This window comes from Lemur catta, chromosome 1, assembly GCF_020740605.2.
Source record: "Lemur catta isolate mLemCat1 chromosome 1, mLemCat1.pri, whole genome shotgun sequence".
NCBI lineage: Eukaryota > Metazoa > Chordata > Mammalia > Primates > Lemuridae > Lemur > Lemur catta.
Window position 1 is genome coordinate 75,021,432 of NC_059128.1, and position 27,752 is coordinate 75,049,183.

The following is a 27,752-nucleotide window of genomic DNA, read 5'->3' on the forward strand; positions in this document are numbered from 1 at the left end:
TTCTTAACATGGATTCCTAGAAGTACATTTGCTGGATAAAGTGTATGCACATTTTGAAATTTTGATCAAGACTGTAAAATTACTCTCCAAGTAGGTTGTACCAATTCACTCATACCTGCCATGTTTTTCCCCCTATGATGGTATATCCCTTGCATTTCCTGGATCATTAGAGAGATAGAGTAAAAGTGGATTATTTATAACTACTAAGTTTACTCATAAAATATATTGAGATACAGAAAGAAGAAAAATACAGAGTTCCTTTCCAAAAGGAACTGATAACCTAGTAGTTAAAATATTGGATCAGGCACGATGGATCATACATGTAATCCTAACACTCGGGGAGGCCGAGGTGGGAGGATTGCTTGAGGCCAGGAGTTCGCCAGGAGTTCGAGACCATCCTGAGCAAGAGTGAGACCTCATCTCCACAAAAAAAAAAAAAAAAAGAAAAAATTAGCTGGGCATAATGGTGTGCACCCGTAGTCCCAGCTACTTGGGAGGCTGAGGCAAGAGACTTGCTTGAGCCTAGGAGTTTAAGGTTCCAGTGAGCTATGATGACACCACTGCACTCTAGCCCTGGTGACAGAGTGAGATCTTGTTTCAAAAAAAAAGAAAAGAAAAATATTTCATATTGAGCACTAATTGAAGTTTTTATGTTTAATACCATGATATCCAATACTATGCAGTTCAATCAAAATGTCTATGTATGCAGCTTGAGACCTTTGCACACGAGGTGACTGGGTCATGGTTTTTGGAAGATGAACTCACCACCAGTTGATGGGTAGAAAAAAATGAGCAACAAATAACAGTCATGCCAGCAGAGAAGAAAATTAATGTTTACTGAGCTCACAATGAGCAGTCCCTGTGGCCATGGGCTTTATTCGCTTAATTCCCACCCACAACTGGGGAGGCAGGTGAAATCATTCCCGTTTTATGGATGAGGTGCAGTTGGTTAAAAACATGCCGAAGGTCACTCAACTGATGCTCGCTGGAGCTGGGATGTGAAAACTCAGAGCCTAGGTTTTTAACCAAACACTACATAGCTTTCACTATGGAAGAAATTTAAGAAGGAGCAGAAAGAGTTTTCAAAAATAATATATAGAGCCTCGTGCCATGTTGGATGTAAGGGGCTGGGGGTGGGGGGAGTCAAGAACTCCCAGGTTTCCCTCTGGCTGTCAGCAGCGGCGGCCCTGGGAGCGGAGCTGGCCCTAAGGGGGCACCTGCACTGGGGCAGACACCAAGTGCGTTCTGGAGCGAGCCCTGGCCTGGTTGGTCAAAGCCAAAGGGAAGGGGTGTTTCAACAGGAGCAGGAGGCCAAGACTCGGGTGCCCAAGACCCACAGTCGGACGCTGGGAGAAGAAAAGGAGCCAGTGAAGGAGCCGCAAGGCTAGAGACGGGGCGGGCAGTGCGAAGGCAGGTGGGCACCCCGCTCAAGCTGCCCCACCACGAGTGCCTGTCTCTGACCAGGGGCCTGCGGAGTGACTGGCTTCCGGTCGCTGCCAACCCAGGAAGCCAGCACCCACCCTGCCGCGCACCCGTGTGCCACCCTCCGCCCTTCACAGCAGAGCCAGCTGCAGCGGCGGAAGCGGGGGTCGGCCCCGCTGGGTCTGAACCCGCAGCTCCGGGACCTGGGGGGCGGGGGAGCCAGGTCCGGCTTCCCGGCGAGGTTAGGGCGGAGCGCAGGGAGGGAGGCTCGCCCCGAGCCCGGCAGGCAGCCCTTCTCCCTCCGCCTCGGCAAAGAAAGGCAGAGGAAAACGTGTTTTTATAAATAGCTCCAGCCCCAGCTGATTTGTAAATTCAGTGGGTTTTTTGTGTCAATGACATCACCCTCCTCCCCATGGCAACCCCCGACGATATCAAAATTGCCAAGCAACGTTGGAGCAGCTCGGCGCCCCAAACGAGCAGGTCGCTGCCTGAGGATTTAATGGCGAGATCCCGAAGTGAGCCGGGGCGCGCGGTGGAGGAGGGGCGCGCGGCCGCCGGGCCCTGATCGCCGAGCGGCGGGAGTGGCCGCCGCCTGCCGGGCAGCGGGGCGCGGGCTCCGCGGCCGCGCTCCTTCGGGCAGCCACAGCGCTCCGCGGCAGGGGGCAGGGCGCTGCTCCTGTCCTGCTGTGCCGGGAGCCGCCAGCAGCCATCCAGGTGACTAAGCCGGCCCACTGGCACTGAGTCACCGCCCGCCCAGAGCTTTTCTTCTTCCCCTTTGCATTTGATTATTTTGGGAGCTGGAAACTTGGAGCTGCACCTGAGTCCCGCCCCTTCTAGCTCTCCCCTCCCTACCTTGGGCTCCAGGAAGATGGGACTTGCTGTGAGTCCGCCGGCACCCCCTAAGGACATGGAAGGCACCGTGGGGGCCAGCAGTGCCTGGGGGGCCACGGCAGCAGGCAGAGTGCCACAGCAGATATGGTGATCAGGCTGCCCATGTGTCCTCTGGGGCCGACTGGAGTCCTCCCGGGCTGGCTTTGAACTCACCTCCCAGGGGATGTTTCTGTAAAGGAGTGGCTTCTAGGGTCGGAGCAGCATTCGGAAAGCAAGGCTGGATTGGCTTAGGCTGGCCTGGGCAGGTAGGTGGCCCTGTGCTGGGCGTGGACCCACGTGTGTGTGTGTGAGTGTGAGAGCATGTGAGGTGGTGTGTGCTGTCCCCCAGCTGGGTCCAGCAGAGCGCTGGGTGGGGACTTGACAGCAGTTCGTCCCAATTGATGCTGGGTGGGCCTGGCCTGAGATGGGTGCTGGGGAGAGGGGATGCCAGGCATGTGGCCTGAGCAGGGTGAGGAGCAGCTGCCAGTCCGGGCAGGGCCAGGCCCTCTCTGGATTCACAGGACAGAGACATGGTAAGATGCCAAGGTCTAGAGTGGTCCAGAGGGCTGGCCGAGGGTGGGAAGCACCTGCCCGGGGCTGGACAGTGCCTCAGCCACCCCCTCTTCCTGGTAGGCCTGGACACCAAGGAAACAGCTTCCTACCAAGAATCCTGCTCTACTAGGGCCTGTCAGCATCCATGTGTGTCCTCTGCTGAGCTCACGGGCACGTTCAGTGAGAAGGGTGCTGGCCGGGGTGCAGCTTCCCCATAGTCAGCGCCCCCCCCAGCACCTTGGCCCCGGTGTGTGCCAGGCGGAGAGGGGCGGTGGTCCCCTGCCTCCCCCACACAGCTGGCAGCCTTGCTGGCACACCGGTGAGTAAGCTGTGGGGGGGAGGAGGCCATGTGCCCACAGAGGCAGGACGACACCAACCAGGAGCCTCCAGGAGAAGAGGCTGGGTGGGAAAAGCACTAAGGTTTTCTTTTTCTTTTCCTTTTTTTATTTTTTGCCTGAAGGGCGCGCCGCTTCCTGGGCTAGAGACAAGCACCAGCCTGCAGTGGAAGAGCGTGAGGCCCAGCTGCCTGGAAGGAGTGGCCAAGGTAAGGTCCCCACTGCCGCTGTAGGCTCTGGCTTCCCAGGGATGCCAAGGTGCTGAGGCCACCCCTTACCTGGGACAGGGAGGCCAATTCCATGCTCAATCACAGCTGTGGGTTCCTGGGCTAAGGAACCCCACGCCCTGCGCCACCTGCCACCCCCTTTCCAAATTGAGCTGGCCTCTGGCTCCCTACCTGGAGGGAGAGATGCTTGTTTCTGCTGTTCCTGCATTTACTTCCTGCTCCTGCTGGGCCAAGCCAGTGCCACCAGAACACCCATACATAAGGCTCCTCTCACCTCTGGGACATTCCTCTCATGTAGTCATTCCACAAATATTTATGGAGCACTGCTGGATCCCAGGCTCTAGGTCACACCCTTTTGCTGAGTTTGGCCTGGCACAGATTCTGACTCTGAAACTCAGCACCAGGCCGGTTTCAGGGGGCTGCTTGGCTGAGCACAGTCACTCCTCACAGGCCCAGGCTGCCCGCCTCTGCTGCAGAGTGGATGACCTGGTCAGCTCCAGGGACATCAAGCCCAGTGAGCTCAGGTTCACATGGTACCAGGCCCCACTGAGAAGCAAGGTAAATGCAGTGTAATCTCCCAGTTGCTCTCTCCCTGGCACCATACGCCAAGGGCAGAGGTTTCTGCATTGCTGCTTGGGGCCCTTCCTTAAGCTGACTGTGGTGGGAACCAAGATCCAGGAGTAGAGGATGAGTCAGGGCTGTGTGGCCCCAGGGCTGGTGGGCCTGAGACTCAGCCCCATGGGAGCACATCTAGCTGGGATTGAGGCCTTTTGGCCAAGCCAGGAGTCCCCTCTGCAGGCAGGCTTCCCTGGCAGTGGCCTGGTGCCAGGCTCAGGAGTGGCACCTGGGAACCCTAGTGACAAGGGTGCCTGGGCAGGAGAGGGTTGGCACCAGGAGCAAGCCCTTCTAGGAGCACCTGATTTGGGTGCAAGCTTCATGACCCTGGGAGTGGGCATGAAGGTGGGAGTGTGGGGACTGCACAGTGCCCCAGGACAGACTGATTCTTCATGAGCTCTCCCGGATGTGCCAGGCACAGGGAGGGTGTGTGTGGGGGGGTCTCTGGCCAAGGCAAAAAGCCCACTCTGTGCACCATTCCTAAGGATGACTCCCTGTCCTGAAGGAACATATGAGATCACAGTCAGGAGCCCATAAGTGTCTCTCATTCAAATTAATTCCCACACCTGGCTCCAGGATGAGGAAAATGACCCAGCTGTAGGGGTATTTCCTGCTTCCTCTCAAAAGGTGACTAAGCCTGGGAGTCCTCAGTGTATGCAGAGCTGAGCAGGGGCTGGTGCCCGCCCGGGGGCAGAGTGGCAGAGTGGCAGAGGCTACTGAGCACCAGGCAAACAGCAGGCCAGCAGGGAGCAGACAATAGAGGCCAGGGCAGAGTGGGCAGGAGAGGAAAAGGCTGCCTGGGGTTTTAAGAGGGCTCAGGGAAGACTCTGGAAGGTTGGCTTTCTTAGGCCCGCCCACCTCTGTGGGAGCGCCCCTGTGTCCCAGGTGCTGGGTAGGGCCGGGCAGAGAAGAGGCTAAGATGCTGAAAGACTGCATTCCTCATCCAGATAGCCCAGAGACGCCCCCAACACACTGTGTCCTGGGTGCAGAGGCAGGAAGGACTCCTGGGAGGCTGTCCTGTGGCCTCAAGCCCCCGCGCCATGAGTGGGAGGCCTAGAAATCAGGAGCAATTGCTAAGATTTGAGCAGTAGGAAGGACGCCAGCAAACCTCATAGGCAGGCATTTTGCAGCCTGCCCCTAGGGGCCTTCAAGAAGAGAGCGTATTTCTGTGAGCCTACTTGGTAGAAAGGAGTGAGCTAGCCAATAGGTTGCGGTAGGGCACAGAAAATGGAAGCTTCTGAGGCAGAAAGAGCTCTCAACTTCTGGAAGCCAAGGCTGGCCCTCCTGCCCAGGGAAGCAGCTCCTGGGAAGCTGCCCCCTTCTGAGGAGACGCCCTCCACCCCACACAGCTCAGCCCCAGGGCCCCGGTGTGGGGTGTGAGATAAAGGGGATCTTGCCTCTTCCTGGCAGGCTGTGCAGGCAGTACCTTGTTCTGCCTCATTGGCTTCCAAGCAGGTGACAGCGATTGCCTGACTACTAAGTACAAACCCCTGGTGGCCCAAAGAGGGTAAGGGAAAGTGCTGAGCTAGGGGCCAACCCCACCAGGAACGAGCGGAGCCACAGAGCCGCCATCAGCAGTCAGGTAGCTTCGTCCTTTTGGCCACTCTGGGCCCCAGACTCATCACTGAAATTGTCAGCCGTGACCCATCCAGTCCACATAATTTATAAATTTAAACCAATTCTGGCGGGTGGTTCTTAACATAGAATGTTATGAAGATGGATTAAAAAAAGATTAGTCGAGAATGAAAACAAAGGAAGAAGCAGCTTCTATCTTCAGTTACAGGCAGAAGGTGCGTGTTGCGGGAGATATGTAAGTGCAGGAAGAGTGGATGGAGGCTGGTTAGCAGTGCGGAGTCGGCAGGGCGAGCCTCAGGCCCACTGCTGCCTCCTCCTGATGACTCGGGTTAGTTACTTCGTGTTGTTATGTCTCAGTTTGCTCTCCTGTCCAAGAGACACGACTATAGTACCTACGAGACAGGGTTGTCGAGAGGATTGAATAAGACAACATGTGAATGCTCTTAGCTGCACGTACGTGTTCAGCAAAAGATAACTGTGATCGTTGTGATTACTAGTGCTGGAGGAACAAAGCGCAGGAGGGAGAGACCACAGCTTGTTTAAGGGAATCAGGAAAGGCTTCATGGAGGAGGTGGCTTCTCAATGGTGGAAGAACCCTCTCTTGAAGAGAAACTAAAGCTCTCAGAATGTTGATAGATCCGTGGGAAGAAATGTGGTACCAGATCAATTTTTTCCCAAATAGCAAATTGTTTGCTGAGGTTCTTTAAGAAATTACTTGAGACTAAGCAAAGTTCCTTCGCCTTCTGGGATCTAGAGTCTAAGGTCTTGAGGACTTGATGTGGCTACACTAGTGAAGGAATCAAGAGGCCAGTGTGGCCCTGGCCCCATTCCTCTTTGGGCCTGGAATCTTTTGTCACATGGTGACCCTGATTCCTTGAGGGACTGTGTTCTAATGAGCCCCATCTAACGCACACACGTGGAGGTACTGCATGTGGAGGGGCCAGACTGGGGGCCACGGTGGGCTCCTTGACCACTCTGGCAAGTGACTTGGAAATGCCTGGTAACCATAAGGCTCGGTCTCAGAGATTTTTATTTTTCCTACCAAAGGGTTATCTGTTCTATGAATTTAGAAGAAGCAATCCCCAATTCTATTCACCTAAGAAAAACAAGGCACACCTAGGACGTGATAGGCTTTCACGTGCTGGATGAATTAGCATGTGAGAAAATGGGTTCCCTCATAACACGAGAGGCCAAATCCGCCTCGGCCCCAGCGAAGGAACACGGTGCTGGCTGGCATTGTCTGTAAAACTTCAGTATGACACATCAGGCAGTGCAGAGACCCTAGTATTCACAGAGGGACCACGATGACCTTTTTTGTACACCTGTGAGTTCTCTGTGGCAACCTGTTCCCCTGAAGTGCTGCTTCAGGAAGCAAATCCTGCCATCGCAGCCCAGGCACAGCCCGAGTGTGCCCTGGTTTGCCCACAGCCCTGCACACTCGGCCCCCCGGGCCTCTGGCTAAGCGGGTGGAAGCAGAGCTGTGTCCTTCATACACACTCAAGCTGTCCAGGACCTGGTGAGGGGTCCTCTACGTGCTCAGGGACGCAGGCCCAGAAAGCTCAGGTCAGCTGTCACATTGTTCTGGTCTCTGATCACAGTACAGCTGGACTGGCCCGTTCACCTCGGGGCAAATAACAACAAGTCACCCCACTCAAGGCCTCCTGCTGCCTGCTTGTGTGGCTGGTGACCGGGATGCCTGACGGTTGCAGCAGCCGCAGAGTTAAAACCAGGAGGACTGGTTCTGTAGTTAAGCTTCCTGGCCTGGAGCGTCTCCAGCCTCCATTTTCTTTGCTTCAGCTTCAAATGAGGTTCCAGATGGAACTGTGCAAGAAAGCACAGGATGGAGGGAGCCAGGGGGCCAGTTATACCACCTCCGGGCATGGCCAGAGCACAGGCCCATGTCAGCGGGGAGGAGCTCAGAGGAGGAAGAGGCTCCCCAGGAAAGAACCGGTCACCTTAGATTGCTGTGGCACATTCAAGCCCAAGGCAGTCCTCTAAGAATGTCTCATCTAACCCCTGTAATTTTATAGAGGGAAACAGAGGCCCAGAGAAGGAAAGTGAGTCCTGAGATCACACAGCTAACTAGTGGCAGAGAGAGTTTCCCGCCCAGGGGTCCCCGAGTCCCTGTCCAGTACTCTTTTGCCCCCAGGCTGCCCTTCTGTCAGCAACATCAGAGGGCCCGGTGCAGAGCAGACAGGAACCGCTGGGTAACCTGACGGCTGGACGGAGCGCCTGGCCTGACACATTGGGAGGCTGGACAGGTCCCCGTTGCTCCTGTGTGCCTCCTGCCCTAGCAGGCCTGGGCCCTGCCATCCCCCCTGCACCCTGCTCGACAGGGAGCCCCAGCCCAGCCCACACTTGTTAGCCAAGTGTCCCCCAAGGGCAAATTTTGCAAACTGCACCCAAGGCCACTCCTGGGAGGAGTCACTCTGGTAAACAGATCTAACTGATGTGGAAATGGGTTGGCTGACATTCCGTTTGTCTCAGGTAGCATCTTATAGTTTAACCTTAAAGCTGCTCACGTCTTAAGCCAAAGAAGGGAGTAATGATGAGCCTGTCCAGCGAGAGGGGGATTCTGAGGCAGAGGGGAGGCACACAGAGACCTTTACCTCAGGTGCTCTTTTCATCCATACGGACTTTTGACCCCAGGCAGACATTTACACGTCCAGTGGCCACCATCAGAGGTCAGTTCCAGGAGGAGTTCTATTAGCTGTCACCAGGCCCACGCTGGACAGGAAGACTTTTATGTTCCACTAGAGTGGATCCTGCTGGAAGCTGATGTGCCTGGGATGCAGAAAGCTGGAGAGAGGTGGAGGTCTCAGACCCTAGGTGGGGTGGAGCCAGGCCCAGGGGCACGGGGGCAAGGCCAGGAGTAAGCAGGAGCCGGGGGCTCCTGTGAAGGAGAGGACAGTTGGGACAGGAAGAGCTGCCTACACGTGGCCCATCATCCCAGCAGGGGCTGTGGTACCAGCCACCAGCACAGGTGTGGCAGTGGTGTGACCAGGATCTTGCTGTGTCAATGTTCACATGAACGTCCCAGCAGGCCAGCCACCCCTGCAGCAGTCAAGGGGCTCTGTCAGGTGTGTCCCAGAGAGCTCGGGAAGGAAGGACCCACAGAAGGGATGGTGGCATAGCACAGACCAGCTGAGTGGCAGTTAGGCAGGCCATGCCTTCGAACACTGACCCAGGGCAGGCACGGAAGTCTGCGTGCTCTAGGACTAGGAGGCCACACAGCCCAGAGCCTGCAACATTGTGCATTCAGAGCTAAAATGTTCTGCCTAAAATGTTTGGGATGGGACTTGAGCAACCAACATTATCCTTCCTCAGACTCATGGGCCCTTCCCTTGTGAGGCACAGTCCTCCAACTGCCCCCAAACTCACCTGTCCTTCCTGAAAGTCGGGCCCCAGGCTCTGTGGCAGGGTGCCACAGTGACAGCCTTGCCCCAGCCGTGGCCCTGGAGCAGATGCCGGCGGCTCAGAAGAGAGAAGAAAGGACAATGAGGGCTTTCCAGTCAAGGAGGCTTCCAGCTGTTAGTTCTGCCAGCAAAAATGCCAGCCAGAGAGCTAAACTGCCAGGGAAAGATATTTGGATGGAATTGTGGAGGCCATTAGGAGCAAGAGCTGCAAAGCAATTGTAGTGAGAAGATATTAGATGAATTCATCACGTCTCTAAAATGAGTGTCCTCAGTGCAGAGGTGGCTCTTTCTACTCCCCAGCCTTCCCTGGGGCAGCTCAGCACACCCCCACCATGTACCTGGGGAGAGTGCCACAGCCCGCAGTGGTCCCTGCACCTGAGTGGCTCATCCCAGGTCACCAGGCCCCTTTGGGGCTATCGGGCAAGTTTAGCTCCCAGTGGGAGTCTGTGTTTGGGGAGGACAGTCCTGTGTATTGCTGTTGGCATAGGAAGCGAAGTACAGGTACAGAACTTGAGGGAAAGGCAGACAGAGAGAGGCCTGAGGTTCCGGGCATGGTGGTTTCCCTCTGTTGAGGCCCAGGCCATCTGTCCGGCAGCCAGGCAGGGGACCTATGGCTTTTTCCCAAACACCTGACTGGGCCCCAGACAGTGCTACTACCTGGGGCTGGGCTTCTCTTTCGGGGATCTGGAGTGGAGGGACCTGTCATGTTGATTTAGTAGCAAGTTGTAGCCTTATCTTCTGGAAGAATCCTGGGATTCTGCTCTGAGGTACACCAAGCAGGCTTGGTCGCTCCCTGTGGCAGGTGTGTGCGTACACGGGGTGGGGCAGGGGAGCTTGCACCTTGGTCCCTTCAGCAGCTGTGAGGGCTTAGAATCAAGAACCGCTCATCCTGTTTGGGGGTGCTGCTCCTCAGAACCCCTGTACCCCAGTGCTCTAGACCTCATCGTTCTACCATCTTCCTGAGGGAGAGGGGCACTCTCTCCCCCATGATCCACACCGAGAAACTGAGGCTGGGGACATGCTGAAAGTATAGAGAGGCAAAAGGGCTCCAATCCTCAAGCATCCATGGCCTCTGCAGCTAGACTCTGTCTCCCTCCTCCTGCCTGAGGCCCCTGGGCCTGGCAGTATCAGCTCCCTCAACTCACACTTCCAGACCCTTGGAGGTCTGCACCTGCCTCTCGGTCCCAAAGGCAAGGAGAGATGGGTGGTCCCATGAGGACCACAGGAAGAAGCATGTGCTGGGCAGCCTGGTGGAGAGGAGGAGGATCTTCCCCAAAGAGAGCCCCTCTGCTAAGGCTGGGGCTCCAGGGTGTGTGGGCAGCTACCCTGCCTGAAGCCCCGGCTCCACGGGGCTCCTCCTGCCAAGCATCCAGCAGAAATGCCAGCTCCCACCTCCCTGCATGCGGGCCTGATACGGTCGGGCCTGCCATGGGTCTGTGAAGGACAGATGACTTGATGCAGGGACTTCAGGCAGGGTACTAGCTCATGACTAGGGAAACCCAGCACCTGGTTCCTATCAGGGGACTCAGTGACATAGTGGGGGAAACTGAGGACCCCTGTACCTCTCACACCGAGTGCCATGTGGGGGTCTTCCTGCCCTACTCAGAAATGGGGGCAGGATATCCCTCCCCACCATGTCTCACGTGACTCACCCTTCCTGGGCAGTGAATTATTTTCTTTTAATACAAATGCCTTACATGAAGGTCTGAGTTGGCCCACCCACTTCTCAGACAGTCCTTGGAGCCAGAGACCTCTGAGCAGCACCAAGCCAAGAGAACAGACTTTGGGGTCAGATACACTTAGGTTCAAATTATGGTTCCTCCACTCAATAACTGGCTTAGTCCATTTGGGCTGCTGTAAAAAAATACCATAGACTGGGTGGCTTATAAACAACAGAAGTTCATTTTTCACAGTTCTGGAATCTGAGAAGTCTAAGATCAAGACACCAGCAGATCTGATATCTGTGGAGGGCCTGCTTCCTGGTTCATGGATGGCTGTCTTTTCACTATAACCTCACACGGCAGAAGGGGCCAGGAACCTCTCTGGGGCCTCTTTTATGAGGGCCTCATTCCTTTCATGAGGTCTCTGCCTGTATGACCTAGTCACCTCCCAAAAGCCCTACCTCCTAATACCTCCACATTGGTGAGTAGAGTTCAACATATGGATTTTGAGGGGATACAAACATTCAATGTATAGCAGTAATCATGAGACCTTAAGCTACTTCCTTAATCACTCTGAGCCTCAGTTTCCTCATATATAAAAGGAGAATAATAAATTTACAGTACTTACACCCCAGGGTTGTGAAGACTGAGACACTATGTATAAATAGCTTAACGTGGGGCCTGGCCCATCGGAAGCACTCAATAATTGGCAGGTGTCATTATTACTATTATTAGAGGAGGGCAGAGTCATCCAGAGAAAGGCGCCCTGGAAGGAGTAAGTGAGCTTGTTAGTAGCATTCCTGATCCCCAGGAAGCTTTTCAAGTCACGGAGCAGAAAGGCACAGGGAAAGGATAATGTGTTTGTATTTCTAAACCACAAGCTGATCCGTATCTTTCCTCTTTGGCCCTAACCTGGGCTCTCAGCCCTGGCTGTTGGTGCTCAGATGTTACAACAGGTCTGGACAGCCACAGGCTGAGAGATAACTGGGAAGTGACTGCCCCGCCCCACGAACCTGCCTTGATGCCCTCCCAGACCATACTGGTCAGCCAATGCCTCAGAGCTGGCCGGGTTCCTAGAGCCATTTCCCGTGGTGAGATGTCTGTTCTCGGTGCCTTTGTGCAGAGCTCCCGCCCAGTTCGTAGAATGGCAGCGCCTGGGCCACTCCCTCCACCAGAAGGTCTGTGCCAGCAGCCAAGGCTCTTCAAAGGAAGGTGTGCCTGGTGCCCCCCTGTGCTCAGCAGGGCAACCTCAGAACAGGGCCAGAGGGACACTGGAGGTGACACTGGCCTGCAGACTGCTCCTGATACTTCTTATGCTGCCTTTCTGCCCTCTCCTCCTGCACAGAGCTAAGCTGGGCATGGATCAGAGGAGAACAGAGCAGGGGGAGAGTCACACACAGCAATTGATCACTCAGGACACACCCTGCATCCCCCAGCCCTCCCAACGTGTGGGAGGTCATCTACCCGGTGCAGCTGAACCATGTGTAGAAGGGACCGAAGTGCGGAAACCTGGCACTGTGGTGGGCCCGAGAGGTCCTGGTCTACCCTTGTACCCAGTATGGGAACTTTTCCTCTGGCCTATCTGACTGATAGTTATTTTTTAATACGTCAAGTGATAAGGGATTCAATACCTCCTTGTCAGTTTTATTTGGAGCCTCTGCGTCTCTCGAGGCCTGAAGGCCCACTGCGGCTCCCAAAGGTGGGAGGAACCCAGGGTTTTCTACACTGACTGCCTACAGGGTGAGGAGGGGACTTTGGCGAGTAGCCATTCTGGGATACCCAAGCCTGATTCAAAACAAATTAAATACCAGTTCGTTCCAGATAATATTCTAATATTCACACCTTATTGTAGTGCAGTTCAAAAGTACAGCTTGGAGTTGTGGTTTTGGTATATAAGGCATTTGCAGTAAAATAAAAAATTCAATGTGCATTTGTGAGTCAGTAAAAATAATTTAAGGTGTTGATTCTAGGTTCAACAACATCATGCATTTCATTCTAGCTTTGGGTCGTGGTGCATTTCAAATCCTCAGCAACCATTCCCCCCACCCCTGCCACATAGCACAATCCGCTTGCCAGCATTCAGCCAGCGCACCTATGTCCCTGGATAACCAATCTGTGGGGAAAGCCATACTTGTATTACTTCCCCCCTCTCCCCCACATGGCCCCTCATCCCAGGCTCAGCAGTCAGCTTCCTGGGTGGCCACAGGAGGTCAGGGTTTGTCTAGGAGGGTCAGAGGAAAGAGAAGGAATCCACTTGGGAAAGACACAGAGATGAGGAGGGGACTAAATGTAAGTATGGGGGTAAGGGGTAGCAGCAAGGAGCTGTGGTTAGCTGCCCCAGCTTCCATGACACTCTCCCATGGCACAGAGGGCCAGTGTCTCCACCTGGCACCTAGGGAAGCTAAGGGCATCGGCCTGTGGTGCAGCTAGACAGGGTGCAGACCTGTTTTGGGCTGGCGGGTTCCCACGGGTTGCCTTAGCTCTATTTGGTGGGAGCCCAAGAGTAAACTGAGCATAAGCAATAGAGCCCATAATGCAAACGATTTATCCGTAAATACCATTGATATGTCTAAAGAATTGGTGAACAAAATGATATATGGCAATAGTGACCTCAATTAATAACTGAAGTTTGAAGTGCCCAACAATGATTTTAAAAAATCCCTGCACTGTCCTGGGTCCCTATGCTGTGACACTGGCAGTCTCCCAGCCACCACTTGAAGGCAGCCATTTGGGGTCCAGATGTACTGAATTTCCAAGCCAAGAATCCGCTCAGCACTCAGTCAGCACACAGCCCTCTCTGGGGGCCCAAGGCAAGAACAGCAAGGGTCTTCTCACTTCCTTGTTTGGAGAAGAGACAGATAAGTGACCTCTGCCCCTCGTCTCAACATAGAAAACACCCTCTACCCGCAAAGGGCAGTCAGGAGTGAGCCACTCGGAATGGCCATCCTGATCTTAGGCCAGGGCACTGCTGGGGACAACCAAGGGATGCCAACTCTGGAACAAAATCGCAGGTAGCGATCTCCTGAATGGACCCCTTCCTCTCTTTGGGGCTGTGGCACTCCTGGAAACTTTCTCTCCGCCAGGGTCTCCTACCCTCGAACCCTGAAGCCAGAGGGTTCTCAGGACTGAGCAAGGTCTGACAAGGGAATTGGAATCCCATTAAATCCCGCTTTCCTGCCTGCACAAGGGGGCTAGCCCAGGACAGTCTTAGGGGCCTGTCCAGATGGGACAGAGAGGCCAAGGTGCCAAGTTTTAGGACTCCAGCTTGTGCTTTAGGACCCAGGCCCTGTGGGTGGGCGCACGCAGCACCTCTCGGGTCCGGGAGAGTCGGCGCCGCCCAGAGCGTGCACCTGCAAGCAAGTTAACGAGTTAATTACACACGGCCACGCTCAGCGGATAATCCAGGTCCAGTCTCTGCGCCGTGGCTGAGGGGCGGGGGGGCCTCTGGCCGCAGGCAGGTCGCCCCGGGTGCGCCAGGTCAGGGTCGGAAGGCGAAGGGCGGGCGGGAGCTGGAGCCAAGTGGCTGGAGGGAAAGAGGCAGGGTGGCCCCCCTCGGGCACAGAGGCTCCTCGCAGTGGCCCCTGCGCCCCTCGGCGACTTTTCCCGGGCTCTGGGTTCGCCATGCCCTACCCGAGGCCACACCCTGAAATCAGACTCGCGGCCAGGTGAAGCAGGCGCCGCACAAACATGTGAGCGCGGCCCCTCCTCGTCGTTGCCCGCGCCGAGGTCCCTCCCGCGGAGGGCGGGTCGCTCCCACGGCCTCTCCGAGCGTTCCCGGGCTTCCCGCTCGGCAGGTGGGTGCCCCGGCCGCCCTGGAGGCCGGAGAACCCTCCCCGGGCCGGGGCTGCGACGAGGGGCCAGGCCTCCCCGCGCGCCCGGCCTTCCGTACCCGCGTTTTCATTTCCCGAAGTTCGGGACATGCCGGCGCCAAGCGGAGGGGCCTTGAGCGCAGGCACGGAGAGAGCGGCGTCCCCGGAGCGCGGGGACTCGCACCCCCAGGGGGCGCCGCGCTCCGGCCTGCGAGCACGGGCCGGTGGCCGCGCTGGGTCGGGTGCGCCTGGGAGAGGGGCCGGCCCCGGAAGCGGCGCTGCGCTCAATGTCCCCTCCTCGCGGGGAACCCGCCGCCGCCTCTAGCACCTGAGACAGGTCGCTCTGTGCGGAGGCCGGCGTGGGGCGATTCCCAACGCCCGGGACTCCAGCCAGTCGCAAAATCCATGGGGACACTTGCTACATTTGTCACAATGTATTTCTGATATGTTTCTTCTCAGGCCTGCGGAGGACTGGCCCAGGAAGGTCCTTGGTCTTCCCTCTCCTCAGCGCCTAAGAAAGTCGCCCACTGAAGGGTGAGAAGTCCCAAAGAAGAAGAGGCGGAGGGAGGAAGGCGCCGGGAGGCGGTGAGTGAGGGCCCTCCAGCCCGAGAACCTTCTCCAGACTTCGTGAAGGACAGGCTAGGAGGAACACAGTGGGCAGGCAGGTGGTCCTTCTGGGCTGGCTCCTTCCTAGTACTGTTAGGCAGTGGCCGCGGTCCCTTCTAGGTGCCACCTCTCAATCCTCAGTGGGTACATGTTAAGTCACTTCTACCACCTCAGCACGGTGGTAAGCTGGTGGCCCCGCAGGGCTTCAGATGGCCCTCCCCGGCCCCGCCCTCTGATTGTCCTCAGGCCTGATGCCTGTCTGGGGCGCAGCCGTGTCACCAAGGCAGGGTACATTGAATTCTTGCTTGGGGAAAAGGCTCCCAAACAGGAAGGGTGGCAGCAGGGGCAGCGGCTGTGCTGAGCAAGGCGCAGGCAGCCACAACTGGCTCCTCCGGAGTTGGAGTTGCAGGCAGAGGTGCCTGCTCAGCACATCCCAGCCTGCCTGCCCATTCCCCAGACCTCCAGACCTGCTGAAGTCACTCCAGCTCCTCCTACACGGAGGGAGTGGCGTCCGATCTGCAATCTTTGGTGTAAGCGCTAGGAATACCACCAGCTAAGACAGAGAGAGTTCCCAGGGTGTAGGCTGCATTTCTGCATCTTGCCCTATTCTCCGTGTGTGTGTGTGTGTGTGTGTGTGTGTGTGTGTGTGTGTGTGTGTGTGTGTGTGTGTGTGTGTGTGTTTTCAGGCTTCTCCGATTTGTTTTTCTAGACATGTGGGGGGGGGTCAGGTCTGTGCTCATTTTTGTGGCTGGTGCAGCATATATTGCAATGCTGTGGATTCTCCTCCAGTCACAGTATACAGGACAGTGGCTGGGAACGCAACATTTGGAACCAGAAAGAGCTCGGTTCAAATCCTGACTTTGACTCCTTAGGCAAGCTGCTTTACTTGTCTGCAAATTTTCAATGTCCTCATCTGTAAAATGGTGATGAGAATGCCTTCCTCATGGCATCGTTGTGAGGAGTAAGTGTAATGATAAATGCCGAACTGCCCTGGCAGTTGGCCACCTCACCAGCCTCCAGTTGTTAGTATTGGAAAATACTAATCCTGAGCCCTTGTCTCCTGAAGAACTTGAGAATGGTCTGGCTATTTGGCAGGGTACTGTTGGAGGGTGTTAGAAATAAAGTAAAGGCAGAGAGTCCATGAAAGACGAGTAGCGGGAGATGCTAATTCAGTGACCTTGTTGTCACTTGGGGAAGGGGCCATTTTGGGAAGGGGATCTGGCTTGGGCAGCAGAAACAGGAGCACCCTCTGTGCTGTTATCATGGGTGCTGCCTGGGGCAGTGGGAGCCTCTGGCTTGAAGCTTCCAGTTCTGTCTCTGCTCTGCACAGCTGTGCGATCCAGGGCAGGTCATCTGACTTCCGTGGGTCCTGAGCATGGTGGGCGAGCTGAGAGTTTGGAGTTGGAGAGATCTGACTTTGAGTCCCAGCTTCACACTTACTATCTTGGACACTATCTTCTTTCTGAGCCTCAGTTTCTTCATCCGTAAAACAGAGCTCATAATATCTATCATTAGCCATGAGATGCACCAGTAAAAAGCACCCGGCACAGTATCAACATGTGTTAGGCCCTTTATATGTGTGTATTTCCTTTCCCTCCTTTCCTCTCCCCAGCTGCCTGCTGTCTTTAAAATGGGCCCAGTAAAACATGTTCAGCCCATCTCACAGTGGTATTCTGAGCATACAGTAAGGAGGTGAACAAAATAGAGACCTGGAAAGTTAAGGGCTATAAAAGCAAGGTGGTCTTGTGATTAGAGACTCCAGAGGTTCCTTCTGGTTGGGCATTGAGGACTCCATGCTGAGGACTCAGGCCTCCATGTGCAGAGGCTTTTGAAAATCTGGGGTAGTGAGAAGGTCCCTGGCCTGCAGCCCTCCCAGGATGGAGATAACCCCATGCCCAGGAAGGCTCTGTGCACTGGAGGGGGATGGGCAGAGGTTGGGGTTCTAGGTGCAGTAACAAAGGTCAGAGGGCTGGTCTGGCTTGGGCTGCTGCTGGGCCAGAGCACTGTCCGTGCAGCTGGAGCTGGGCCTGAGAGGAGGGCCTGAGTCAATATTGACCTTCCTCTGCCTGCCAGCCTGTCTCTGTGGCCTCTCATTCAGCTGGAGTGTTGACATAAGCGACTGAATGAGCTTTATCTTTGAATTCTTTTAAACAACAGCCCATTATCTTACCCCTGGGGTTCACTGGGGCCTGTGGTGTGGGAATGGTGACCAAGGCAGGGAGCCCAGACATTCTGGCTTGTTACATGCAGTGCCCTCTGCCCTGGCACATGCCATGTCTCTCTGGGTCCTTTGAGTGGAGCAGCAGAACCTCACAGTTCTGCTCAGCCTCCTCGGGACTCTCCACACTTCAGTACAGTGGCCCTGGGCAGGTCTTACAAAGCCTGCAAGCAATGGGGATGAGGACCTCAACCTTGGGTCTAGAACCTTCCTAGCCTAGAGGTGAAAACTGGGCAGAAAAGCAGATGAAATTTCCTTCCCCCAGTGTATTTTTGGGGGCCAGTACAGGGTGCTGGGGTGCTGCCTGTCTTGCCTCTCATGTCACATGAAGAAGAGCAGGTAGCAAGCCCAGTCCCCTGGTGGAGGTTGAGGTGAGACAGAGTTCAGCTCCACACAAAGGATGAACAGGGAGGGGCAGAGGGGCAGAAGGCAGGGGCCTTGAGGCTGGGCACGGTGGCTCGTGCCTATAATCCCAACACTTTGGGAGGCTGATGCAGGAGGATCACTTGAGCCCAGGAGTTCGAGGTTACAGCGAGCTATGATTGCACCACTGCACTCCAGCCTGGGCAGCAGAGCAAGAAAGAAAGAAAGAAAGCAGGGGCCTTGGGAGAGGGAGGAGCCCCCATGGCTTATACATGAGAGCAGAGTGCAGGCAGCCTCCTGTTGGGAATGCCGCAGAGGGACTGAAATTAGGGCAGGGGCAGAGGCAAGGTCAGATGCCATCAGGAGTGCCACAGAGCGTGCATCACCATCTCTTCTGGGGGGGCAGAAGGTTGGCTACAGCAGCGTCTATACATGCAGCTCTGTACTGAGCCCACCCCATATTCAGCTGCCTCCTCTCTCCCTAGTGAAGTGGAAATGGCAGGGAATCCCACCAGCCTCATTCCTAACAGAGGATTTTCCCACATCCCAGGACTTTGAAAGAAGCAAACTAAACTGCATAAGAGCTGGGGTTTTGTTTGGTTTACCCTGGTCCTCAGAGCCTGGATTAGAGTAGGTGCATGATAGATACTTTTTGAATAATGGAATGAATGATACAATTTTATATTTAAACAAACGCCAGAAAGTAAAGTTTGAGAAAAATCTTCCTGGCCAATGAGAATATTCCAATGAAAGGTCATCTGCTCACAGTAACTTTCAACCAGGGGGCCAGGAGAGGCCCATCACTCTGTGTAGAATGTGTGTGGGATGGCAGTGCCCAAAGGGGACAAAGAGCTCAAGCAACTCTGCAGATCTTACAGTGCCAGGGTCCTCTGTAGGCCCCTCTCAGACTGGATGGTGGGGTGCCAGGGGTACTTTTCAAAGTTCTGTAGAACTCAGGGTGCTTACCTCTTTCTTGGGGCTGTGCTTTAAGGATAAGCCCTTCTCCAGAGTATCTCTAATGGGCCTTAGAATGACACAGGGTGGGTGGTGGGAGCTGATGACCAACTGCAGCCAAGTTCATATCAGGGTCTGGGTCAGACTCGGGTCTGCCCCTTCTTTGCTGCTCAACTTGGGCAAATCACTTTGTATCTCTGAATATCGGTTTCATCTGCATAATGGAGACAGTACTAGTGCTACTCACAGGCTTGTGGTGAGGAGATCACATGTGAAGTGCTTAGCCCAGGGCCCCGTACTTACACTAGGCTCTCCCTGAGTGATGATTATTCAAAATACCCAAAACTCCTCCCTAAGCAAAACCAGTTGCTGTTCCTCCCCCTCACTGTGCCTGGAGAAGCTGGCAGAGGTGAATGAGTCCATTCCCTGTCACCAATGGAAATGCTGGGGCCTAGAGAAGGAAAATAAGCCAAGGTCACAAGCCAGGACTCAGGAACACTGAGCCCCAAAGTCCGCGCTGAGCCAGGGCACAGCCCTGTACCCTGGATGTGAGCTCTGATAAGTAGGCCTGAGTGTCCCTTTGAGGAAGCCTGGAGGCGCCTCCCCAGCTCCGGCTCTCCCGCACCCCACATACGGTTACCTCCTCTCCTCCCAGCCACCCAAAAGGGGCAGGAAATCCCACCAGCCTCATTCCTAATGGTTTACCAACACCCCAGAACTTCCACAACCAACCAAATCCTGCCCCCTCAGAGTGGCTGCAATCCCCTTTAGACTCACTTTCTGAAAGCCACCTACCGAGGCTGTGGCACATTTTTATGAATCCCTTCAGTGGGCCACGTGTCCTGTCCTTAAAAGGGACTCAATATGTAGAAGCAGCCCAGACTCACTCAAAGCCAGGTCTGGAGGGTCAAGTGGGCAACCACATTGGACACTCTCACTTCTGGTGAAAAGCAGGGTGACAAGTGAGGAGAACAACTGACGTTGACTCACGAGGGCCCAAAGGTGGTTCCGGAAGAGGAGTTCTGGAAATATCAGAGCGTGTTTGGAATAGGCAGATAGATTCCCAAGAGGTGTGCCTCAGACGGCAACATCCGAGCTCTGGTTTGAGGTTTAAACGCAGACTGTGGCGCTGCCTGCCGGGCGTTGTGGGGGCGTGTGGGGCCCTGACAGCTCTGGTGGTCCTGGCATCCCAGGCCCCAGCACATGGATATCTCTTCTCCCCAAAGGAGAAGCAGTGTGAGAGGGTGGCCCACCCATACTGCAGCTGCTTTTCTGATCCCTGTTGTGAACACTAGACCAACCAAGCCACAGTGCCAGAGTCCCATTTGGTCACTGTGGAACAGTAGCCTCCACCACAAAACCTTACCCAGTACTCCTTGAGCCAAGCCTGCGGGTTGCCAGGCTTCAGGCCAAGACCCTACAGAGAGGCTCTGGCTGCCTCCCGTGCCAGAGAGCGTAAACTCCTGCAGTTTCTGTAGCTTTTCATCTGTGCCAGGCCTGACCATCACAGCCCCCAACATGACCTCTTTGAAACATTTTACTTACCCCTTCTTGTGCAAAGAAAACACCTGGTTCCATACAAGCTAAGGGTCAGCCTGCAAGTTAGGACAGTCCAATCTCCCCTGGCCCAGGAGAGAACTTAGCTGTCTTGGTGGGTTGAGGGTTGAGGGAGCTCGCCCTGGTCCCCTGCCGCCTCCCTTCACACACACCCTAGGAGCCTACATCAGCTGCCCAGGCCCCATTCCTGTCCATAAAGCCCTCCAGGGAAGGAAAGTGACAGCAACCCCACTCCCTCCAGGGTGGGCACAGTGGATGGAGCAGGGGCTTGGGAAGCAGATCTGAGTCTAAACCCCAGCTCAGTCATTTCTGGGGTCTGTGTCCTTAGGCAAGTTATTTAGCTTCTTTGAGCCTCATCTGGATTTGTGGGTAATAATTCCTACTTCTCAGGGTTGCTGTGGGGATTAAATGAGCTAATCCTTGGAAAGAGCCTAGCATATAACAGATGCTCAAGAAAAGATACTCCCTTTCTGTCTCTGAGGCTTCTGTTTCTCCAACACTGTGGTCCCCTCTCTAGTGACCCCAGGCCCATGGCTCCCTGAACTCCCCCACCGGCTCTGCCCTCAGATTTACTGGGGATGGCAGCATTTCCTCTGCCAGGAACTGTCCGGCCCCCACCTGCCAGGCTCTGTGCCAGGGGAGTTTCCCTCTTAAACTGGTTCAGGCTGGACCCTTCCCTCCCAGCACGGGGCACCCTCCTGATCCAGCTGGCCAGCCCAAAGGAGAAGTGTGCAGATGTTCAGAAGAGGAAAGCTCACAGCATTCCGCAAACACAACAGTGCATTTCCAGCCTGGGGAAGAACCCGCAGGGCAGCCTGTTGTGGTGAGGTGTCAGCCAGGAGGGGCTGGGGCTGTGAGGGCCACCTGAGCCACCGCCCTGCCTCTGCCCATTTCTACTTCAGGGCCTGAGGCCAACATCATTTCCTCCAGGCTAGGCAGAAGGAAAGGCAGGGACTGGCTCTCTGGGGGAAAATCATCTTCCTTCCGTCCTCCTCAGGGGTATCATCTAGCAGAGGGAAAGCTCCTCTGCTAGGTGAATGGAGTGTGGATGCAGAGGTGGAACACTAGGGATGGCAGCGTCAAGGGCCGCCATGGCCCGTTTGATTTAACATAACGGCCTCATGGCTGATGCAGTAACCACGCCCCCTCAGCCCCGGGACCCTTGGAAGCTGGGGTGGAAAAGAGAGCCCTAGAAATGGCAAATGGAGGGCCCTGGCTGCGCAGGTGGGTGTGACGTGAGAGAGTCAGGGGATGTTTGTGTCCTGGGTGATTCACTCCCGGTGACTGGGAATCACTAGGTAGTGGGAGGGTTAACGTCTCTTAGGCACTTGGTCTCCATGGATCACTCTTCTCTTTATTTAAAAATATTTTATTTTCTTTAGAAAAGCAACCCATTTTCTTTAAGGATAATTTAGCTGAGCAGAAAGATTGGGTAGAAGGAAATCACCTGTAGCCCCACCAGTCAAACACAACAATTAATATTTTGATGTATTTCCTTCAAGTAATCACTGCATTCACACTGCACTGACAAATTAGTATAGGTGGGATCTTTAGAAATAACCCCCTACTCCTAACCTATACATCAAGAATTCTGCTCTGGGCAAAGAAAACCTTGATAGTTTAATTGTCTCTGGGATTCATAGGGTGTGGTTTTGGCCCCAGCAGGCTGGGCTCCAGGACAGCCCACCAAACTCAGGCCTGTGAAGTCCCTCACGATGCACCTGGGGAAGGGGACGGCCAGGCTATGGGACCCCACCCCACCCCACCCCTGTCTCCCCCACCAGCTTTATTCTATTACCTTTTACATTTAGGTCTATGATCTATCTCCAATTAATTTTGGGGTATAACGTAAACTCATTTTTCAGGGCTCATTTTTTCCTGTACGTATATCTAATTGCTTCAGCCGAATTTATTAGAAAGATCACCCATTCCCCAGCCACACTGCTAATGCCACCTTTGTCATAAATCAAGTGATCTCATATGGGTGGGTCTATTTCTGGATTCTCTCTTCTGTGGAAGATTTCTTGGTCTATTTGTCAATCCTTGTGCCAATTCCACACTATATTAATTTTTGTAGCTTTATAATAAATTTTGACATCTACATCTTACAGTCTTCCAACTTTGTTCTTTAAGATTATCTTGGCCATTCCTGGTTCTTTATGTTTCTCTATACATTTTAGAATCAACTTGTCAATTTCTACCAAAAGAAATATGCTGGGATTTTAATTGACATTGAAACAAATCTTTAGGCTAATTTGGGAATAATTGACATCTTTACAGTATTGAATCTTCCAGTCTATGAATATTCTTTAATATCTTTAATAATGTTTTGTGTTTTTCATGTAAAGACCTTGTACATCATTTATTAGATTTATTCTTAGGTATCTGATATTTTTTTTTTGTCCATGCTAGTTCATCCAATTATTTGGTATTTTTAATATAAAATGATAAATGGCATCTTTATAAAAATTTCATTTTTTTATTTGTTACTGATATGTAGAAATTCAGTTGATTTTTTAAATATTGATCTTGAATCAGGGACCTTCTAAATTCACTTACATAATCCCAACAGTTTGTATGTAGATTCTTCTGGACATTCTACTTACACAATCACGTTGTCCCAGGCAGTGTTGGCCTTACCACATTACAGATGAGTCCTAGAGCCTCCTTTTATTTTTTAAATTTTTTATTGTTATTTTTTAGAGACAGGGTCTCGCCGTGTTGCCCAGGCTAGAGCACAGTGGCTATTCACAGGCGCCATCTCACTGGGCTGGGTCACCCCTCCTTAGACAGCCTCCCTTTGTGTTGCTGATTCCCCGCTGGCTAACGACTGCGTCTGGTTTCCGCACCACTGCTGCCCCCACCTCCAAAGCCTGAGTTCAGCCCATTGCTTCCGCCCGCTTCCCACCCTCACCACCACACGCCCTGGACCCTAGGACTCCGGGCTGTCCATCCTGGAATCACTGTTAGGGTGGACTCAGGAGAGGGATCCTGTAGTCATTTAGACCATCTGCTAAAGACGCCCTCCTCATGTGTTCCTGCAGCAAAAGCTGAGCACTTGGGTTGGGGGGCGGGGAGTGGGGGAGAGGGATGTTCTGGGGGAAAACAGTATTAGCAGCTCTTCTCCAGCTCTAGGGTGTGTCCCTGCCCTCCCAGAAGACCTCATGGAGCTAGGGAGGAGGGTGAAACAGTCAGCTAAACTAACCCAGGGATAGAGGGCCTGTCTAAGAGGCTGGGAGGACAGACCTGCTGAATGAAAACTCTGCTGTAGCAAAAGACAAAGGCTGAGAGGGAGGAGGTCAAATTTTACCAAACCATGAAGAGTCTACATAATGGAGATATGGTGAGATCACCAGATCCCAGAACCCTGATATCAAGCATGACTCCTTGACAGGTAAATCTGAGAGGAAAGGAGTTTGGCATTACTCCCAGACTTGTATCTGCCCAAGTGCCAGTGTCTGGAGGGCCCTGAGCTTCGAGACAGGGATGCAAAGAGAGGTATCACTGCGAGAGAAGCAGCCTCCGTTTACTCGGACTCTGCTTACCTCCTCCTCCCTGAGCCCTGTGAGCTGCCTTTCATTAACCCAATGGCTCAAATGGTTTCAGTACTTGTTCAAAGTCTCTCCAAATTAATGGGAGACTCCCTACAACTCACCTGCAGCTCAGACAGGTGTGTCATTTCAAAGTGCTTGGTCTGTAGGGGTCTTGCATGTGTGGCTCGCTTTAGGGTGTTTGACAGACTCCTGACCCTTGAAATCCAGCAAAGTGGCTGACATTCTAGGAGGCATGGTGTGGATTCAGGTGGACTCACACGTGGTGACTTCCTAGTGGGGAAGCGGTGGCTGTTCAGGGGACCCTGCCTTTCTGAGTGTGCACCAGCTGCCTCCCAGATCTGTGACCTCCTCCAGAACCTACTGAAATGACCAGGAAAATGCTGTTTCCCGAGCAGAAGCCAAAAGAAAATGTGCCAGTCCTGCTTTCCAGATCTTTGGATAAATGAGTAATCCAAGCATTCAGTTCAAGAAACATGTTTCAGTTTGTTTCTTGAAACCTGGAATTGACCTTTCCAGGTGACCTAAGAACCCACTGAGCTGTTTTGAGCCTCCTCAGATCCAAAAGCATCCAAGCAGGCACCCCTGACCTATCTTCCATCAGCATGTGGTTCCAGGCCCTGGGCTGCCCTGAAGGAGAGAGTAGAGTGGCCCTTTGGAAGAGTCACTTTCCCTCCCAGGACTCAGTTTCCCTCTTAGTTCTAGTCAAGCCCGTGTCACTCCTAACTGTTGATGGAGCTCAGCAGGACCTCAGGCAAAGCCACAATCAGCAAGGTGAGGGATGCGTGCGTGACTGCAAGTGAAGCTTTGTACAATCAGGGTGCCAAGACCAGAGAGAAGGGTCCCAAGGCCGGGGTGCTGGGGGCTCTCTGCCTTCTCTGGAGAGTTTTGCCCCTAAGATAGCTGCCCCTCACCCACCTCAGGGTGTCCCCTTGGCTCAGGACTTTTCTGAATTGAGGCAAAGCACCTGGTGACCATGAGGACCCTTTGAGGGTTCCTGGTCCTATGATACACGGTCTCAGCCTGGGCAACATGTCTGTGAATCAGCTGGTTGGTTTTTTATTAATGTCGTGTGTCACTTTAACAGGTTTTCTGTTGTTGAACCATCCTGGGACAAACCTGAGTTGATTGTGATAAAAAACAAAAAACTTTAACATACTGTTGGATTCAATTTGCTAGTTTTGTCTAGGATTTTCACATGTATGTTCATAAGTGAGATCGGTTAAAATTTTCCTTTTGTTGTACTCTTCTTATCTGGTTTAAGAATCAGGGTCATATTCACTTCATAAAACAAGTTTGCGAGCTTCCTTCCTCTTTCCCTCGTTTTAATTCTTTGACAGTGGAATGATATTTGTAATGGGCTTTGGATTTTATAAAAACACACCCCCAGAGTCTGCCTGCTCAGCAGGGGACTTGGCACAGACAAGCAGACAGACACCTCTTTTCCGTGTTTATAGTCTGCGTTGGCTTATTTATGGCACTTTTTTGTTTCTGGGACTGTTCTGCCGGGAGCCAGCCATTTCCCTGAGGAAGGAGGGATGGGGTGAAGAGACACCCCAGGTGGGGGACAGGGGAGCTGTTCTGGGGGACCCTGAGCCTGGCACCCCAGTACCTCCTACAGCCACCCTGGGGTTCCTGGGCCAGAGCCCAGCTCAACCCTCCCCTTCCCCCGCAGGCACCATGTTTCGTAAGAAAAAGAAGAAACGCCCTGAGATCTCAGCCCCACAGAACTTCCAGCACCGTGTCCACACCTCCTTTGACCCCAAAGAAGGCAAGTTTGTGGGCCTCCCCCCACAATGGCAGAACATCCTGGACACACTGCGGCGCCCCAAGCCCGTGGTGGACCCTTCGCGCATCACGCGGGTGCAGCTCCAGCCCATGAAGGTAAGAGGGGCGGGCGGGGATGGCGGGCCAAGTGCAGCCTCTCCTGCTCCACAGAAAACGTGCCTGGCCAGACCCCAAAGGCCCCTGTCGGAACCGACCAGTTATCAGCTATCACTTAGCTGCTGTTTTAATTCCCTGCTAATCATGCTGCCATGTTCTCCCTGGGTGGTCCAGGGAGGAGGAGCTTGGGGAGACCCTCTCTGCAGGGTAGTAGGGTTGCCAGATTTAGCAAATCAAAATATAAAATGCCCAATTAGAGTTGAGTTTCAGATAACAACGAACAGTCTTTTAGTACGTGTCCCATGCAACATTTAGACCTATAGCCCCAGAGGGGCTAGGGCTCTGCCAGACCAGGGGAATTGAGTTGTGTGCGTCAAGGCAGGTAGACCCAAGAGCCTGGTAGGAGTGAGGGTCAAGGGCCCTGTCAGGGTTTGGAGGCCACAAAGCCAGTGTACATGGAGGAGACCCCTGGCCTGGTCTCTGCCTCCTCAGACATCTCTCCGAAGGCCGCAGGCAGAGCTGGAGGATGGAGCCCTGCCCACACCGCTGGCCATGCGGGATTGTACCCCATGGTACTCAGCCGTCTGCCCTGCTGGCAGGCAGCCCCCTCCCTGCATCCCTGTACCTGCACCAGCACAGGCTTGACTGACCACGGGCCCTTGGAAATGACTCAAGAATTAACGAGTGGGTACAAGGGAGTCTTTCTCCCCAAGGCCCCCGGCGGTGCTCTCTGGCTCTGGTCCCTGGGCCACCCCTCCCTGCCATGACCAGGCTACTCACCCACACTCTTTCCTCTCCCCCCTACAGACAGTGGTGAGGGGCAGCTCAGTGCCCGTGGATGGCTACATCTCGGGGCTGCTCAATGACATCCAGAAGTTGTCGGTCATCAGCTCCAACACCCTGCGTGGCCGCAGCCCCACCAGCCGGCGGCGGGCACAGTCGCTGGGGCTGCTGGGGGATGAGCAGTGGGCCACCGACCCAGACATGTACCTCCAGAGCCCCCAGTCTGAGCGCACTGACCCCCACAGTCTCTACCTCAGCTGCAGCGGGGGCACACCAGCAGGTCACAAGCAGGTGCCCTGGCCAGAGCCACAGAGCCCACGGGTCCTTCCCAATGGGCTGGCCACGAAGGCACAGTCCCTGGGCCCTGCCGAGTTCCAGGACACCTCGCAGCGCTGCCTACAGCTGGGTGCCTGCCTGCAGAGTTCCCCACCAGGCACGTCACCGCCCATGGCCACGGGCAGGCGTGGGATGAAGGCTGCCAAGCATGGCTCAGAGGAGGCCCGGCCGCAGTCCTGCCTGGTGGGCTCAGCCACAGGCAGGCCGGGTGGGGAGGGCAGCCCGAGTCCCAAGACCCAGGAGAGCAGCCTTAAGCGCAGGCTATTCCGAAGCATGTTCGTGTCCACTCCTGCCACGGCCCCTCCGAGCAGCAGCAAGCCAGGCCCTCCACTGCAGAGCAAGGTAAGTCGGGCTGGGGCTTCCCTCTGGGGCCACTCTCAGGAGGGCAGGGACCCTGGCCTGACAGGCATCCACTGGGGAACGGGTGTCAGGGACGCAGGCCCTGCCTGGCCTTCCCCACTTACAGCTCAGGGCTGGGGAGAAGGTGAAGGACCAAAGTGATCAAGCCTCGCCTGAGGGATCGACACTGAACCAGCTCAGCCCGTGTCCTCCAAAGGGGGGGTGCTGTACCCCTCCCTCTCCCCAGCACCCCCTGGGCACAGCGGATCCCTGACTACTGCTCCCTAAGGCGACAGAAATGTGCATGGGAACCCTTTTCCCAGTGAGGCTGGCTCCTCCTGCCCTCCCTCCCTCTCTCTCTCTCTCTCTCTCTCTCTCTCTCTCTCTCTCTCTCTCTTTCTTTCTTTCTTTCTTTCTTTCCTTTTCGTCATGGTAGTCGTTTTCTTTCACATTTCTGTCATTTGTTCCCGAGTGTGTGAATTTGCCTGGGAGCAGCAGGAGAGCCAACTTTTGGCATGTGTGACAGCCTCAAATGCACGTTTTTCTTGCGAGAAAGGAAAGTGAAGGGAGCCCCAATGGTGACATTTCTTGGCAGGCAGATTGGAGCACGTTTCTGCCTCTTATAGGCCCTATAACATCCTGTCCACAGTGACGTAACTTCCTTTCCCATTTGGCAGAT

The 27,752-nt window shown here is 54.4% G+C and overlaps 1 protein-coding gene across 2 annotated transcripts in view; it reads left to right on the forward strand.

The window, feature by feature from the left end:
- Window positions 1–2,018: 2,018 nt before the first annotated feature.
- LOC123624155 (serine/threonine-protein kinase PAK 6) overlaps window positions 2,019–27,752 on the forward strand; it is a 35,605-nt gene continuing 9,871 nt past the window's right edge. The window contains exons 1-5 of one of the 2 annotated variants that reach the window (XM_045531820.1): window positions 2,019–2,558; window positions 3,305–3,388; window positions 14,942–15,067; window positions 25,407–25,615; window positions 26,423–27,076. In XM_045531820.1, coding sequence (XP_045387776.1) covers window positions 25,412–25,615; window positions 26,423–27,076 — 858 coding nt within the window. In that variant the 5' untranslated portion in view covers window positions 2,019–2,558; window positions 3,305–3,388; window positions 14,942–15,067; window positions 25,407–25,411. Of the gene's footprint in view, window positions 2,559–3,304; window positions 3,389–14,328; window positions 14,468–14,941; window positions 15,068–25,406; window positions 25,616–26,422; window positions 27,077–27,752 lie in introns of those variants that run through there. The other variant, XM_045531883.1, reaches the window with a different exon arrangement.